Source organism: Sesamum indicum, linkage group LG3 (assembly GCF_026168435.1).
Source record: "Sesamum indicum cultivar Baizhima isolate 11 linkage group LG3, ASM2616843v1, whole genome shotgun sequence".
Classification (NCBI taxonomy): domain Eukaryota; kingdom Viridiplantae; phylum Streptophyta; class Magnoliopsida; order Lamiales; family Pedaliaceae; genus Sesamum; species Sesamum indicum.
Genome location: NC_142659.1, coordinates 20,926,655 through 20,943,724, shown reverse-complemented (window position 1 = coordinate 20,943,724; position 17,070 = coordinate 20,926,655). Strand labels below are relative to the sequence as shown.

Genomic DNA, 17,070 nt, shown 5'->3' with positions numbered 1-17,070 from the left:
ACGAGTCGAACTCGAGTCGAGCTCGACTCTGCAACTTTGACTAAATTATTACTTTATAAAATTTCTTAAAATACTATTCTCAACATCGATGTTAGTAGACCAAAATTGCTTTTTATCGTAATTTTTCATTTTGTACTTTTAATTTTTTTTATTTCGTCTAATAAATTGATTCATTTATTTTACTATTAATTTATAATTAATCAAATAATTTTTTTCTAGCTATATAAAAAATACCATCAACTAATCCAAACGACATTCTAATATATAGGAAAATTATATAGAAATGAAACCACATCGTCCTCCCTGAAAATTTAAAATGAAATCAGACATGGCCTAAAGATCGGCATTGAAACATGTGAATGGCACAATGAAATGAAGTGTGAATGTCGAAAGCCTATTTTTTCTGCTTTTTCACGTAACAAAAGATGTTTGTGAAAGCAGAGTTTTAATTAATTTACTGTAATTAAATAAAACCTACTATAATAAAAATGAAGTGCGATTGTAATTTGATTATTTAAATTTTAAAAGGAGGCGACCTAAGTTTTAATTATAATTTATTAGCTTAATTAATCTTTGTTACCCGACGAATGGTGGCTGGCTGGCTTCTCTGAAATGGCTTGGCCGCCGAGGCCCACAAGGACAAGCCATAGGCCTCTGACCTGGCCGATTTTCCTTGGAGGGGGCCTTCTATCAGGTCAAGATCCTCAAGCTCGTGGCAGGCTAGTGGGCATAACTCGTTAGGCTGCTCGGACTTTTGTTTTTCAGGGGTACCAATTATAAAATGGAATTGTTTCAAAAATGTATTTAAAAAATATTTAATTGAAATAAAAGGTAAAAAAATTGAAAAGTATTAGAAGAATTTACATGGACAAATATATCTAACTTTTGGCTTCTTGGCCAAATGGCCTCCGTAGCATAGTGGTAGTGCGTTCGCTTCGTAAGCAAAAGGTCGCGAGTTCGATCCTCGCCGGGGGCTCTAGATTGTGAAGTAATTTTAAACCCTCTATTTAGTTTTTTTTTGGGTAAAAAACCATCTATTTAGTTGTTTAATTTTATTGTGGGTTTATCTCTCTTCACTTACCATTCTGAATAACAGAGTTTCTTAAAATTTTGGAATAATTACACTCTCCCCTTTGAAATATAGTATAATTATACATAAATTTTTTGTTATTTGAGAAATTATATCTAACAAATAAATCCCTTCTTTATTAAAAATTACTAAATTTGCTGATATTAAGAACAAAATATAATAAAAATTGTTATTTACCGTCGATTGACTGATTATAAACTTATTGTAGGTCAAACAATTTTTTTCGAACTAAACTACCTTTATAAAGGTAATTTATTATAAAAAGATTTATTTAACCTACAGTAAGTCTGTAATAAGTGAATCGGGAGGTCAATATAGATTCTTTTCTAATTCTTTTGTTAATAACAGCAAATTCGATAAATATTGGCTAACGAAAAAAGATTTATTTGTTAGACAGAAGCAAATCTCAGAATGTTAAATATAATTTCCCAAACCACAGAGGATTTATATGTAATTTCACCAAACCTCAGGGGATGAGAGTGTACTATCCCTAAAAATTTTGCTTATGAAATGGCAGCCATAACAATGAATTCTTACCATGTTTTGCAGATATGATATTTTTTATACAAAATATAATGATAAAACCTAAAACTTATAGAACGAAATAAATTAATAAAAAATCCAAAGATACATAGATCAGTTCTAGGGAAAAAAAAAAGAAGAAGAAAATCGAATACGTATCTAACTAACCAATAACTACTATTATGTCATAAATTTCAATACCAAAAATCAATGACATACGTCAATCATTAATATAAAATATGTATAACTAACCAACAACTATTATTATAGTAGATCAATACCAACATATTGGTGGAACTTATACCCATTACCAATCTTGACCATGAGGTCTCAATTTCACCAATTACAATAAGAATCGTGGGAATATACCTAACAAATTAAAAACATTAAATGACACTAGCTCCTCAATCATATAATAATAATAAGAGGAGGAAGAAAACAATCCTCCTTTGTCAAAAGAGAGCCCTATATATGATATGATACTTTGCTTAAGAGCAAAGTTCTGATCAAGAATGGTGTGGTCCGAAGTCTAGGAATGAAATGTGCTGTCCTAACACATACACATATACATAGTACAAGTAGTGTAAATTAATAGTGGATTCCAGAGCCATATTTCAATAATATATACATCCTACTGCCCCCCCTCCCCCCTTTCTTCTTACATGACAATCTACTCATAATTGAAGAGAACGTTTGTGTCCTTTCCCAAGATTTATGTGACATGAGGATTTGGTAAGCCCTAAAAAGATGAGTATAAAACTCTCTCTTAATTTCATTTTTATTTTGTAATTTGAGTTATTTGGCATTTTCAGTTTTTAACGTTCTAAAATATTATTTAGTTTTATTTTTTTTAATTTTCACAATCTTATTTTATTTTTTTTACTTAATTCACTTCCAAGTACGAGAAGGATGAACTCCAATAGAGAAAAAGATTAAAATCGCAAAAATTAAAAAAATATAGGACCAACATACTACTCTAAAAAGTTAAACGACAAAAATGCTACAAAAAATAAGCCAACAAAAACAGTAACTTTAATTTTAAAAAGTCACGTGATATGCACATACATTTTTTAAACGAAAAGATGAACTTCAATACAAAATATTTTTACTGAAATCGTAAAAATTAAAAAATATAAAATTAAAATACGAACTGAAAAAGTTAAAAAACGAAAACAGCACGTCTCTTGACCTTTGGTTTAAGGGATGAGTCCTTTTGGAATATTAATCAACGCCACCTTTTAATTCCCACATATAAAAGCTAAAGTTTATGGACTTGTCTTCTAGTCACTTGATGATGATATTCCCACATTATTTATTTATTTATTTGTTTGTTGAAATTCAACGTCATGAAATCTTTAATAATATAATTAGATTAATTACATCGATAATTACTGAAATTAGATATAATTATATATAAATATTTTTTATCGTTTATAAAATTGTAAATACACCTTTTAAATAAATTACATGAACTGACACCTCTTTACAGTGTTCACTTGTACTTTTGAAAAAATATGAAATATTTGCGTAGTTAGACATAAAAACCTCATGGAGTGTTAGATATAGTTTACCCTAATACATTTAATTAATTTTATCACTCAATTTAAATTGAAAACGAAACAATAGTTAATAGAAAGTTTAAATATATTTTTGATTCAATAATTTTGATACTTTGGTAATTTTATCCTTTTATCTATCTAGGATTGCAAAATAATCTTGAAATTTTTTGACATTTTACGATTTTGGTCCTTTCAATACTGAATTTTGTAAAAGTTGCCGGAATAAAACACGTGCTCCTCGCAATTTTGGCATTTTTATCATTTATCTTTCTGGGGTTGCAAAAGAATCATGCAACCTTTTGACAATTTGCAATTTTGGTCTTTTCAATACCAGATTTTACAAAAGTCGCCGGAATAAATCATGTACCACGTTATTTTTTCTTTATAAATTTTTTCATCCATGTTGACAAAAGAGAACCAATCAGAACAGAAGTCACAATTTATTTAAATGAACCACTTGAGGCGTACATAATTTGTTTCGGCGACTTTTACAAAATCCGACATCGAAAGAACCAAAATTACGAAATGTCAAAAAGTTACAGAATTCTTTTACAATCCTAGAGAAAAAAAAATGATAAAAGAGCCAAAGTGCCAAAATTACAGGATACTTTGTATTAGACTTTTGGTGGCACGGGGTATAATGTGTATTTGTGCTTCGCAGTGGATAATATTGTCTACGCTATCTTTATAAGGCTCACAATTATATTTTGAAAAATCATCCAATTAAGAAATTAGGCTTTAGATTTAGAAATAGTCTAAATTTTTTATTAATAAGACGGATGCCAGTATAGATCCTTACAGATATTTAATATAATATTAAAATATTGGAAAGATTAGTTGAAATTAAAGTGTCCAAAATCATGAGCACAGGCCAATAATCAGACACAAGTATATAAAGTTGGAAAATGGGGATTGTCCAATTGCAAAGCAGTGAGAAGATTTGGTGAGTGATCATAGTGAGGTTTCCAACTGCCCTCAAGGGCTTCCAATATTCCACCACTTGCACTATACTCTACATATATATATATATGTATGTATTGCTCCCTTATTGTTTAGTGATGGAGTATTGGAAGACTTGAGGACAGTTGAAGGCATGCTCAAGTTATTACAACTTTTGAGCCTTACAGTTGTAATATTCTTAACCTTTTACATGTTTTTGTTTACTTTAATTTTATTTTAAATTTCGGTTTATGTATTTATTTGAAATCATCCACGATTCTAATGTAATTATGCTTGCTCGAGAAAAATATTCTCTCAATGATGAATAGGCACCAAAATCACAATTCTTGCGACTCAGCAGCTCTTCCATGCACAGGTAACTATTGGCTCATTTATGATCGAGATTTGAATTATAATATTTTTATAGCATTGAAGCGATTTGTAATTTGATGGGTGCTCTCTTGTACAAAGTATTGTCCGTTCTGACTTCGTGCAAGCCTCACAAGTTTGTCTTGAAAAGACACCTTATTAGAAAGAAACGCCTTGAGTTTATAAGCGACTCAAGCTTCTCATCTGCAATTAATATGGAACGCTTGCCTACATAAAGTATAATTTCAATTTCAATTTTAAATTTAAGGGCTTGGCAAAGTTGAGCATCAGCCCAGAAAGTACAACATGTACAGCTGAAGGAACAATCAGATAATTTGAATTTCTGGTTGGCGTGTATCAGGTAATGGATTAGGGATTTGTGTGGTTCATGGTGTTGCATCAAAAGTTGTATATACACAAGTGTAGTCTGAGTACAAATTATATATATATATTTTTTAAGATTATTCTTTTAATTAATTAAATACACGGCACATTAATTATGTATCGAAATTTATAGTATACGAATACTTTCATATATATATATATATATATATTTCTTTTGTACCGTACAAATATAGATCAAATGAAAGATTTGATTCGTGAAAATATATGTTTTTTCAAGAATAAATTTTTTTTTTAAAAAAAAGAAGATATAATGTTCAGATCAAAATTAGGACGAACATCAACTACATATTGAGTATAATCGAATTTTTTTTTTTTTTTATAATTTGCAAGAATTTTAGGGTTAAACATCAAAATCTAAAAATAAAAATTCAAATTCCCAACCTTTCTTTTAATTATTTATATCCTCGATGATATATTTCTTCTCTTCTTTTTAACTTTTTGTTAAAATAAATCATGTTTAGTGTATGATCCCATTATTTATTGATATTATGAGACGTAATGTTTTTGAGCCTCATGTGATATGAGAAATGAGTAAAAAAAACCTGTAAAAAATAAAATAACAAAATTACGCACCCATCTAAAATATAAATAGGGAGTAATTTGTTAAATTTTTTTTACAGGAAATATTAGCTCATTCCACATATCACCGAGAATAAATTACATTTAACCACATAAACAAATGTTCAATCTCAACAGCTTAATTCAGAGTCCAAAGGAAAAGCTAGCTACAACAATGGATGCCAGATCCTCCACCGAACGCCAGTTTCTACTGATAGTATCGATAAGTTGGTTCTTTTGACGTAAATTTTATCCACATAGTATGTATAAAAAATCAATAAACGCCATGTTATGCAGTTTGTTCTTGAAATGACCTCCGGACAGGTTGAACTGGGGTCGGAAGAGCCAAAAAGAAAGCGTATGATACGTGGAGGAAATCCAACTTTTATGCCATAAACAAGAAAGATAATGTGTACAGTGAAACTGCTAACACTGTAAAATACTCCGTAGAGGGGCAAAATGTCATCTTCATCCTAATAAATGGAACTCAGTAATATTTTTGGTCCCGTAACTTTGCCCCATAAGGAAGTAGTTCTGGGAAACAAAATCCCAAGCCAAAACGATCCAGCCATTGATGTCGTTGGCATGAAACAGTGAAGTGGCTAGTCATACTAATGAAATTGCAAGGCTTTGACAAAGCTAGCATCCTTATCCACGTAATTGTCTGGGAGGTATAGTTCTTGTAGGTGGATTAGGGATCGAGTCCTCCGGGCCTAAGTCATCAATAGGCGGGTGCTGCTTGTGATGGTCCGTCACGGACTGGTAAGCCATCGCCAACGCTAAAGCCTGGATTTCACAGAAACCAGAGAAAGGAAAGTGCAACGGATAAATATTTGTCGCCTGCAGGAACTGTTTAACCAAATGATCTACTACGGAAGTATTGTCGAGCTTAGTCGGTTTTAGTAGTTATTTATGGATCTTTGTGAAAGAATCTAAAAGTTTAAGAAAGGAAGCTTACGATGTGGTCGTGGTCGGGCGGAGCATAAATGCCTGTGGTGATTGTAGTTCTCCGCCGAGTGTTCTTAGTGGGCGCATCAGATATTTGCTTAAATCCTGTGGGGATAACAATAACAGGCATGCCCACAAGATTGCCGACGGAAACCAGCTCCCAGTCAGTTGCATTTCCGACAAACGCATGGACTTTGAAGTTGTCTCTTACTTCGCGTATTAGTTTCCCTCTAGCTCTTTGTGCCTGAGAAAAGCTACGTATTATTTCAGCACCCAAGAAAGAGTTCAAACCACATAAGATTGATTACAGCAACCTCGTGCGGCAAATGCTGTACATTAGTTGAAATACCACGAACTCAATGTATGATGCCGGCAACACAAATGAATCAGAACATAACAGAACAAGTACATATCATGGGTGTTTACAGAAATGATAAGAATGTAACAGAACGGGTGAAAAATGTAGTGTCTTCTTGCATGCGATACAAAATCTATCCACTTGTCATTAGTCATAACTCCTCAGGTCTTTGCATTTACCAAACCCAAGGAACTCAGTACAAACCTATGGCAACTCCCACACATTTGAAAGGCTCAGAAAAGACCCACATATAGAAAAGAGAAAGGAGGGGGGGGGGGGGGGGGAGGGTTGAAGAGTTCATTCGACATACTTGAACATAATCCACTGCAGGTACAACACGAGCTCGGCGAAGTTCAAGAGGCCATTGATCTTGCGCTTCATAATCATCATCCTTGCCGGAGCGCTGCCACTCGTCGAAGTGTGCCAACATGTCGACATCCATTGTGAAGTTCAAGATACCTTGAGCAGAATCAACACTGTAATTCAGCTTAAAAGGAATCATGTTGACACCTTTCAACCGAAGCTTTTCAACAACCTGCAGCCGGCATTATTACAAGTTCATATCTGTTTGTTCTTGAGCAATTTGAATCCTTCTACTAGCAAATCTACTGAAGTAAACTGCATCAGGCACATTTGTGTAAAGTTCACTCACATCCATTTCAGCGCCCTCCAGGTATCCTACATTCTGCTTTGTGATATCAACAGCAAATGGATCAGAAAAAGGAATGTCTCTGGATGAAAGATCATCGGGATCCCTGCCACGGATTACATCCAGAACAACAGCACAACCTGCAGCATCTCGGCAGAAAGGTCCTAGCTTATCCTGTGAATAGATTAGATTCAGGACTCCATGCGCGAGTGAGAACTGATAAATACATGGAGCAGAGAAAGCGAATATACCAAGCTCTCTGATAAGCTCAAAACTCCTGTTCGGCCAACAGTTCCAAAAGTTGGTCGCAATGCTGTCACACCACAACGAGCAGCAGGGTAAGTAATGGATCCTGCAGTTTCCGAGCCAATTGCAAAGGGAACCAATCCTGCATAAAAACCAGCTTCATACTCACACAATCTTGTTTTCCGTGTGTTTAACTTGACATGCAAGAACGGACAACTTTTTCAGAAATTTGACCTATCAGATCAGAATGGAAGAAATTTCAACGAAGACATACCAGCGGAGGTGGAGGCAGCTGGTCCAGCTGATGAACCAGTGGAGTATTCCTCGATATTCCAAGGGTTCCTCGTTCTACCCCCAAACCAAATGTCATCATATGCCAGTGACCCAGTCACAAGTTTCGCAAGGAGAACCGCCCCAGCAGATTTTAGCCTAAATCATTGATTATCAGCATACATAAAGAGGGGTATATAAATTCTCCTATTTGTTGCATGTGGGCTTAGCATATACTCAAATACCTCTTGTAAACCCATGCGTCAACGTCAAGAACTTGATTTTTAAAAGATTTAGAACCCCAAGTCGTCTTGTAATGGGGTACTGCAATTATATCCTTCAAACCATATGGTATTCCGTGGAGCGGACCTAAATATAAGTCACAACCACAACTATTTCATGAATCATGATGACATCATCTCAAAGGTACAATACAATTTTGAAAAATGAATAAACCATGACCAGCTGCCACTAAGAAACACTATATAAGTGTCACACTTTTAGTTTAGATTTCTAAGATTGTCGAAAGAGTACCTCTCCATTGCTTATGCATACAGGAACACTTTTACGAATACTTTTGGACTCAAGAAGACAAAAAATCATGAACCTCTGAACACTGTTATAATTTCCACGTTCTTAAGGTTAGATTACAGTTGAGACTGATTAATGAGACCTTCAAGATCACTAATGTATACAATAGAAGCTTTATCAAATTTTTGGAATGTGGCAAATCAAGACATGGAACTACCACTAAAGCAGTACCTCTGTCGTGATGCAAGGAATTCATTAAGCTTTCGTAGATTTGTTATTTCAACGTTAATGGAGAGAGATCAATTACAACAAAAAATAACACGGTATTCAACATGTTTTGTTGATTGCTGATGCATAGTCTACAAAAAGATTGACCCTTTTAACTATATCATAATATGATATAAGTTTGTTCTCACATTTGCCGAGTAAGTTTATCATGAAGTTAGAAAGATAACAGGAGTTGCCTACCTAAATATATCCCTTGTGCAAGCAACTCATCAGCTCGTTTAGCTTGCTCGTATGCTAATTCTTCTGTTATAGTGATTACAGATTCGAGGATGGGACCATACCTGAAGCAGTACAACAGAAGGATTAATAGATGCAAATAAGCTTCATAAGATTGCATAGACACTGGATGCTATTTAACAGGGGGTACCTCTTCAATCTATTCAAAAAGATCCGAGCAAGCTCCTCAGATGTGATTTGTTTGGATTTAATCAGTTGCCCCAATTCAAGAATCTGAACCAACAAAGGACCCCACAATTGGAAAATGCAGAATGCAAAATAGGGCTGAAACTTATTTTTAGACATTTAACAAACTTACACTCATAAAAGCAATATCTTCATCACTCTCTGGCCTTTCTACACCAGATAGTGAAGGATAATCAAATCTCTTAGGAGCATCTTGGGCGTGATCATGATTCCATGCAGAATGGAAAACCAAAGAAGATGGATTTTCTAGTCCTCCATTAACTGAGGCAACTAGTTCTCGGTTGGATCTGATAATAGGAATATTGAGCTCTTCAGCACCCTTTTGAATCTCTAGCATCTAGAGGAGAACATCAAGCAACACAAAACTACTTCAGCTTGCATCCCATCATTCAAGGCCTCTACAATGAACATTGTTGAGTCGGGTCTGGAAAATGTACCTTGGCATCAGAGAAGAAGTCTGCATCCAACATTCTGAACCCACTGCAAGACGGATCATGGTCAATCTTTCCTGAGCATTTACTATGGTTCCTGAAATGCATTTCCCCACTGTCCTGGCCATAGACATGAAAAATGTTGGGAGAGAATACAGCAGAGAACAGAAAAGCTCAGCAACTATTTATTTATCCTCTAGGCATGCATTACCTGGGGACAGAGGTCTTGGAAAACATTGTTTTCCAGATTTTTTTATACGTATTGACCTGCTTTATGACTGTTACACTGTGCATGTTGATTTCACTGTTAACACAGAAATCAAGAGCAAAGCTGAATCTTCTTTCCTTCACGATTCAGTAAATTAAGTTTTCGTTCCAAATTCCAAAGTATGCAAATGGATACTCTTTTCCCCCAGATAGTGGCATCAATTTGTATGGGGTCTCTAATCTGACAATGTTGGCAGTTATTAATAAATTATGCTTGTTCATCACCAACCACTTAAAAAGAAAAAGCAGACTGCATCACAGTTTGATCACATATTCATCATAAATCGCTACTCACTACAATCCAGTAGCCCCATTTCTTATTCCACTCCAGCATTAGAGATAAAAGAAGACTTTTTCCCCTCAAGTTCATACAGCTAGCTCATTGTGTTGCTTAACTATTTTACAAGAAAACCATCACAGCATAAAACCAAAAGAACTGCTGGCTAATCTTTTTTGTTGGAATGGACAAACAAAGTGCTTCAGCATATCGAAAGCTGTTAACCAACATAAATCAGACAGTTGACTACTAGCTGATATCGCGGGTCTAGTTGCTTGAATTCAAGAGGGAACACTTTCCCAGTCTATCTCATTACTCCCTGCTCATGTCATTGCCTGTATGTCCAGTCCAGACCACTACAACTCGCCCCACGCATGAGCCAACGGCTAAGATGTTCTTTGGCTTGGGGGTGGGGAGGAGGAATTTCAGCCAGCCAAATCTTCCCTTCAGAAGTTGGGGCTTGAAAATTTGGAAGATGCATAAAATCCTATAAACAGGATTGATTTGGATTCATGATCAGCACTGTAGATAAAACACTCCACACACATATCCACCTCAAACAACACACATTAACTTCTCATCCACATTATAAGCAATTCAAACAACTAATCAAGACTTACAAAAGAACTCCTCAATCTTTCAACTCCATGACCTAAGGAAATAACCCAAACTACCCCAATGCAAAAGAGAGAACGGGAAATCAAGTTGTTCAGCTACAAAACACAAGAAAACAGAAAACTAAAACAAGCTATCTTAAACTAAATACTGAAATCATCTATGTGAAGTCACAAGAAAAAGTACCAAAAACATACTCCACAAGCAACCATTGACGGAACCCATAAACACAAACATACATAAAATGAATGCGCCATATACCCAAAAGTGACAAACAAAGATAGGAGATAATACCATAAGGGAGATAGAATCCGGTGCAAGAACCCACCTCTGAGCCTGCAATTGAGTTGAAGAAGAAGCGGCGACGTTCCACAAGACAAACAGCAACACCCGTACGAGGATTGCATACGAGAGGACGCGTGTCCAGTGAAGGGCCCCTGTTGTTGGACACATGTTGTCGTGACAAGCTGCCACTTTGAAGCTCGTGGCTCCGGATTTCTAGCACTCCCGCTATTACTCAACAATACTCGGAAACAGTGTCTGGGCTTTCTGTTTTCTCAGTATTTTGCCTTTTTCTCCTGCTGTAATGAGAATATTTTACGAGGTTGGAGGATAGCCGATGTTTGGTTCCATTTCTCGGGTTGCATCTTGCTGGAAAGCAAACAGGTTTTTTCAACATTTTCTTGAGTTGACTTGGAAATTTTGAGGAGCCGGCGCCGGTCAATGACATTTGTGCCCATAGTACTGTGATTTGCTTAGAATTGTATTTTCTATTTGGAATTGTGGGGAAAATACTTTTGATGGAATAAACTGAAAAAAAAAATGTAACATACTTATTATTATTACATGATCGATTTATTTTTCTTAATCGTACGCTAATTATATAAGAAATATATTATATTTATTATATAATTGATTCAAATTTAATGAAATTTTAAATTAAAATTTTCTTCAAATCATATTTTATCGTTTTTTTTATTTAATATCTACACCTCATATGTATAAAAATATTGTTATTTTTTTATTCAAAAAAATTATATACACGTTCTGTCAATATATTAAATAGAATGAAAAACTTAATAAGATTTGACATTGAAAATTTAATTCGTGATTTTCTGATTAAGAATTTAGAAGTGTTGCGTTCGTTCAAATGTATTTTTTGCTATTAATTTTTTAATTTTAAATTTTATTATATTTTTTATTTATTTTAATATATATTTTTCGCTTGCAAAATATTTTTTAAATAAATTAGATTATGTAAATCTAAAATAAGGGTGGCAGATGAGTCGAGTTTGCGAGCCGGCTCGATTTTGAGCTCGAGCTCAAGCTCAGTTTTAGTTGTTCAGAATATTTTTTTTATTTTTGATTTATTTATATATTTAATTTTATATTAAATATTTGATCAGTTTTATAATTTAAATTAATCATATATTATAATTATTAATCAATATCGTACATTTTATGTTTGCATAATAATAAATTATAGTATTTTTATTTATACATTTAATTTTTATACAAAAATAAATTTAATCCACAACTTAGTAAATTATAATATATTTTATAATTAAAATTATTATTTAATATGATATATAGAACTTTATGTTATATTTTAATATATATTTCTATTACGTTTCACTTTTTTAAATTGACAAGTAATTCACTTATAATTTTTTATTACTTATAAATTTAGTAATTTCTATGAATAATCTAAAAATCATAATAATAAATAATAATAACAACAATAATAATAAGAATAATGATGATGATGATGATGGTTGAACTTCTAATTATTATTTTATTATATATAATGAGATTAAAAAATTTAATTAATAATTACGATATCTTAAAATTCATACGAAATTTAAAATATATACAAGATTGTGTCCATTAGATCATACAGACAGTATGATTTAAAATCACATGGCCTGATTCAATGATACACCGTCTTGAATGATTATTCTTATGTTTCGAGTATGATATCTCGACATCCGGATATCCAATAAGTCTAAAACTTTACCAAATGTATTTTTTTGTAAGTTTTATCATATCTAACGGTCTGATCTGATTTTGATGGCCCGATTAATACATGTTGTTCAAATAGTTACATCAATATTATATTAACATTTATAAGAATATAAATTTTGCAGATTATGAACATATATTAATTTCAACTATATCTATATAAAAAATTTATGATTCCATCTTATAATTTATAATAATAATAATAATACCAAAAGTGAAAAACCCAAATTTCTCTTTCTTTTCATCGTTTCTTCTTCATTTTTCTTTCTTTCTCTCTCTCTTTCTCTTTCTACCTCCATTCTTTCCCCTCTCTTATTTCTTCCCCAAACCCATCTCTTAGAACCCTAACCCCCAAATTCACGGCAACAAGACAGGCAAGTCGGCTCCTTCTTTTCAGGTACGCAAACAAATTTATGATTTTGCAGTTTTTCTGTGTTTCTCAGATTTTGGTTTACTTGGAGTTAGAAATGGGCAACATTGTATTGTATTCAACAAATAAAGCAGAGAGATGAGTTAGTTCTACTGTGTGATTATCTACAATTTTCCTTAGTTTTTGAGTAAAGATATGAGAAGCAAATGTTTTATCAGTACTTGCTCAGATTCGTGCTGTAACAGAGTGAAGGTTTGATGCAGTCCGAGCTCGAGAATACAGTGTCGAGCTCGACTCGACTCGATGCCAGCCCTGATTGTTAAAATATTCTAATAATTATAATTTGGTCAAATCTCTTTATTGGTCCATAATCTTTACTTTTCGTCTCAGATTAGTCCTTATCGTGACATAATTTTATTATTTTTTACCATCAACATTTATGAAAAACTTATATTAAAAACCAAATTCACAATGTATTGCAAGAATTAAAGACTATATTCAACTTGCAGTTATTGATTTATTCTGAATAATTAGTAGTTGTTTTATCAATATTTTTATTTGTCATCATTATAAAAAATAATATTAACAAATTAAATGATGTTTTTTTAATATTGACAAGTTAATACGCATCCCACTTTTTCTAACTTTACCTCTTATTTGTAGAATATCTTATCCACTTTAATTACATTTTATTAATATTTGATGCTTACGAATCATAATAAAATTTATTTAAAAGATGAGAGATTAAAGAGTAACAAAAAAGCTTATTTTTTGAGGAATTTGAATTTAAATTTGTAAAAGATTTAATGTGGGGGACGAATAATAAGTTCAACCTCTATAATCTTAACCTAATTTCGATGTTGGATGAATTTTTTTGTACTAAAATATGAGTTTTATTGTTTATTTTTAATATAATTAATAACTTATTTATATATTACTTGAAAATGTTAAAAATATATATTTGAAAACATAAAGGTAAAATTTTTTGAGAAATAAATTGAGAAGATCATTAGATTTGGTTAAGTTCTCCCACTCTCAATTATAGATGAAATAAAATTGATATACTGTCAATTTACAGATATTTCAATTTCTATTATCCATTAATTTTAGTGTTCGTTCCTAAAATATATTTTGTTTTATGTCGTCGACAAAATTGCAAAATTAGTCAAGTATGTATGAGGTTGATAAAATTGGCCACGTAACTATGAAACTACAAAGTTTAGTCTTTTATATTTTAAATTTATGTCAAATTTGGTCCCTTGGGCCAAAAGTGGTCAGAAATTAACAAATCAAATTGGAGCTTAAGATTTCGACGTACAAATCAACCTCACTTACGCAGTCAGCATCCTACATAGATGCTGACATAGCAAACAAAAACGAAACAAAGGAAAATCAGCCGTTGAGGAGGCCATAACGTGGAAAGTGTCGTTGACGAAAACTAATCAAAGGAATGTGTGTGTCATGGGGAGGCGAACACAGGAGTGGTGGTCCATTGGCGAGATGATCGCTGACCCATGAAGATATGATGGAAAAATAGTGGTGGGTTGCGATAAAGTGATGAAAATAAAAACAAAAAGAATTGCCTGGATAATGGATGAAAAATGGATAGGTTTGGGTGTAATTGACTCGTCAGAGGATTAGGAGTCCACTTGTGATGGTCTCGAGTGGTGGGTAGGCTAAACAACGAATCGAGAAGAGAGAAAAAATAGACCTAGGTTTTAGGACAAGACTGTAATCGATTGGGGGTGCGTTTGAAATCTGATTGGAGGACTTATTGTAGGCCTGGACTCAGCGTCGGACGGCAAATTCAGTAATGGTGCAAGAGGCTGAAGACTCGCCAAGAAAAATTCCGACAACCGAAAGTGACGTTGAGGCTGCAACCATTGATGTGGTGGTTAACCAATGGCCTCCTTATTAATTGATTTTCCCATGCGTTGGGACGTAAGCTTCCAAGTAGGATATTAATTGTGTTAGTGAGGCCTATTTGAACGCTAAAAATTTTAAATTTTAATTTAATTTATTAATTTTTGATCACTTTTAATTGAAAAAATCAAAATTACTATAAATTTAAAATATAAATAATTAAATTAACAGTGGATGTTATGATATTAACATTCCATAATTCAATTTGTATATTATATATATAAATTTGTATGTATACATATCTTCTATTAAAATGGTAATTATATCATTACACTAATTCTATAAATCGAGTAATATATGGATATAATAAATACCCATATTTAATATGACTCAAATTCATAACTTTTAAATTTTTATTAATAAAATTTCAATTTTATCATTAGAATAAAATATCATCATATTCTTCCACTTTTATATTAAAAAAAAAAAAACAATTTAGAAACCATATTGATATTATAGTTTTACTTGAAAAAGTAGAGTGGAGAAGCAAAAACTTACATGGCCGATTCATATACACAAAATATACAAATATCACAGAAGAAAAACTATAGCACAGAAAGTAATATTATTATTTATTAGGGTGATAATTGAATATTGACAAAATAATCATAATTACGGAATAGTGTGTGGTTTTCTTGGCACATAATTGAAGAAAAAGCTATTAAATCGACAAAGAATGGTTCATAGTTAGGTTGACATAATTTTTTAACAAGAAAACTGGTTCAAAAAGCTACCAATAATTGTACGATTGAAGGGTGCAAAGTGTTATTGTTACATTGTATAAAACGCTATAACTTATATAGGATGTAAAAGAGATCAAGATGTTTAGTAGGACTAAACGTACGTGTTGATTCACACATGGTGAACCTTTGGTTCTTGTTGATAGTTCATCACACATGTGTAGGAGTGACAGATGAGTCGAGCCGGCTCGAGCTCAGTTTTACTTGCTCGCGAGCTGGTGAATATATATATATTTTTATTTTTTAATTTTTTATATATTTATTTTTATATTTAATATTTTATCAATTTTATAATCTAAATTGACCATATATTATAATTATTAATCAATATCATATATTCTATTTTGGATAATAATAAATTATGGTACTTTTATTTATATATTTAATCTTTATACAAAAATAAATTTAATCAACAACTTAGTAAATTATAATATTTTTTATAATTAAAATTATTATTTAATATGATAAATATATATAACTTTATGTTATAGTTTAAGATATACTTGTATTATGTTAACATTTTTTAAATTGACAAGTAATTCACTTATGATTTTTTATTTATTTATAAATTTATGTCAAAATTTAGTAATTCTTATAAATTAATCTAAAAATAGTAATAATAATAATAACAACAACAACAATAATAATAATTATGATGATGATGATGGTTGAACAATTCTAATTATTATTTTATTATATATATAATGAGATTAAAAAGTTTAATCAATAATTACGATATCTTAAAATTCGGACACTTGATTCATACGAAATTTAAATATATACAAGACTGTGTCCATTAGATTATATCAAACGGTATGATTTAAAATCATATGGCCTGATTTAACGGTACACCGTCTTGAATGATTATTCTTATGTTTCGAGTACGATATCTCGACATCCGTATATTCAATAAGTCTAAAATTTTACCAAATGTATTTTTTTGTAATGATTAACCCATGTTGTTCAACAATGTAAGATGATAGTTACATCAATGTTATACTAACATTTATAAATATATAATTTTTGCAGATTGTGAACATTTATAATAATAATAATAATAACAATAATAATACAAAAAGTCAAACCATCTCTTTCTCTCTCTCTTTTTATCGCTCTTTTCTTCTTCCTTCTTCCTTCTTCTTTCTCTCTTTCTCTTTTTATCTCCATTCTTTCCTCCAACCATTCTCTAAAAACCCTAGCCCCCACATTCACGGCAACAAGAAAGGCAAGTTGGCGATGAGCACGGCGATGAGCGCGGCTTCCAAGTAAT

At 32.1% G+C, this 17,070-nt stretch overlaps 1 protein-coding gene, 1 long non-coding RNA gene and 1 other non-coding gene across 13 annotated transcripts; 2 read left to right on the top strand and 1 right to left on the bottom strand.

Annotated features, from left to right (window-relative positions):
• Positions 1-904: 904 nt before the first annotated feature.
• TRNAT-CGU (transfer RNA threonine (anticodon CGU)) lies at positions 905-976 on the top strand. Its single transcript has one exon. It is a non-coding gene; the product is annotated as a tRNA-Thr (tRNA).
• Positions 977-5,810: 4,834 nt separating this feature from the next.
• On the bottom strand, positions 5,811-11,394 carry LOC105158272 (Amidase family protein). Of its 11 annotated transcripts, none has more exons than XM_088878841.1 (13): positions 11,040-11,394; positions 9,798-9,890; positions 9,593-9,701; positions 9,268-9,492; positions 9,100-9,182; positions 8,913-9,013; positions 8,159-8,282; positions 7,918-8,072; positions 7,649-7,785; positions 7,401-7,571; positions 7,059-7,283; positions 6,401-6,634; positions 5,811-6,228 (listed from the first exon to the last, which is right to left on the bottom strand). In XM_088878841.1, the coding sequence occupies exons 1-13, from the start codon at positions 11,150-11,152 to the stop codon at positions 6,091-6,093; spliced, it is 1,908 nt and encodes a 635-aa protein (XP_088734967.1). In that variant the 5' UTR covers positions 11,153-11,394; the 3' UTR covers positions 5,811-6,090. The 11 variants fall into 11 exon arrangements, with proteins under 11 accessions (XP_088734967.1, XP_088734969.1, XP_088734973.1 ...); XM_088878843.1 differs by having other exon boundaries at positions 9,798-10,034; positions 11,040-11,177; XM_088878847.1 differs by having other exon boundaries at positions 9,593-9,706; positions 9,798-10,617; positions 11,040-11,164.
• Positions 11,395-12,981: 1,587 nt separating this feature from the next.
• LOC148788786 (uncharacterized) lies at positions 12,982-15,171 on the top strand. Its single transcript, XR_002286770.2, has 2 exons — positions 12,982-13,164; positions 14,918-15,171. It is a non-coding gene; the product is annotated as an uncharacterized LOC148788786 (long non-coding RNA).
• The last annotated feature ends 1,899 nt before the right edge of the window (positions 15,172-17,070 follow it).

Bases quoted from the DNA above. Each gene is read 5' to 3' on its own strand.
- LOC105158272 (XM_088878841.1), bottom strand. From the start codon at position 11,152: ATGCAATCCTCGTACGGGTGTTGCTGTTTGTCTTGTGGAACGTCGCCG. The intron at 9,183-9,267 runs GTAAGTTTGTTA...TTGTTGGTTCAG, and splicing joins AAGATATTGCTTTTATGAGT to ATTCTTGAATTGGGGCAACT. The intron at 7,786-7,917 runs GTATGTCTTCGT...GTTTTTATGCAG, and splicing joins AGCTGCCTCCACCTCCGCTG to GATTGGTTCCCTTTGCAATT.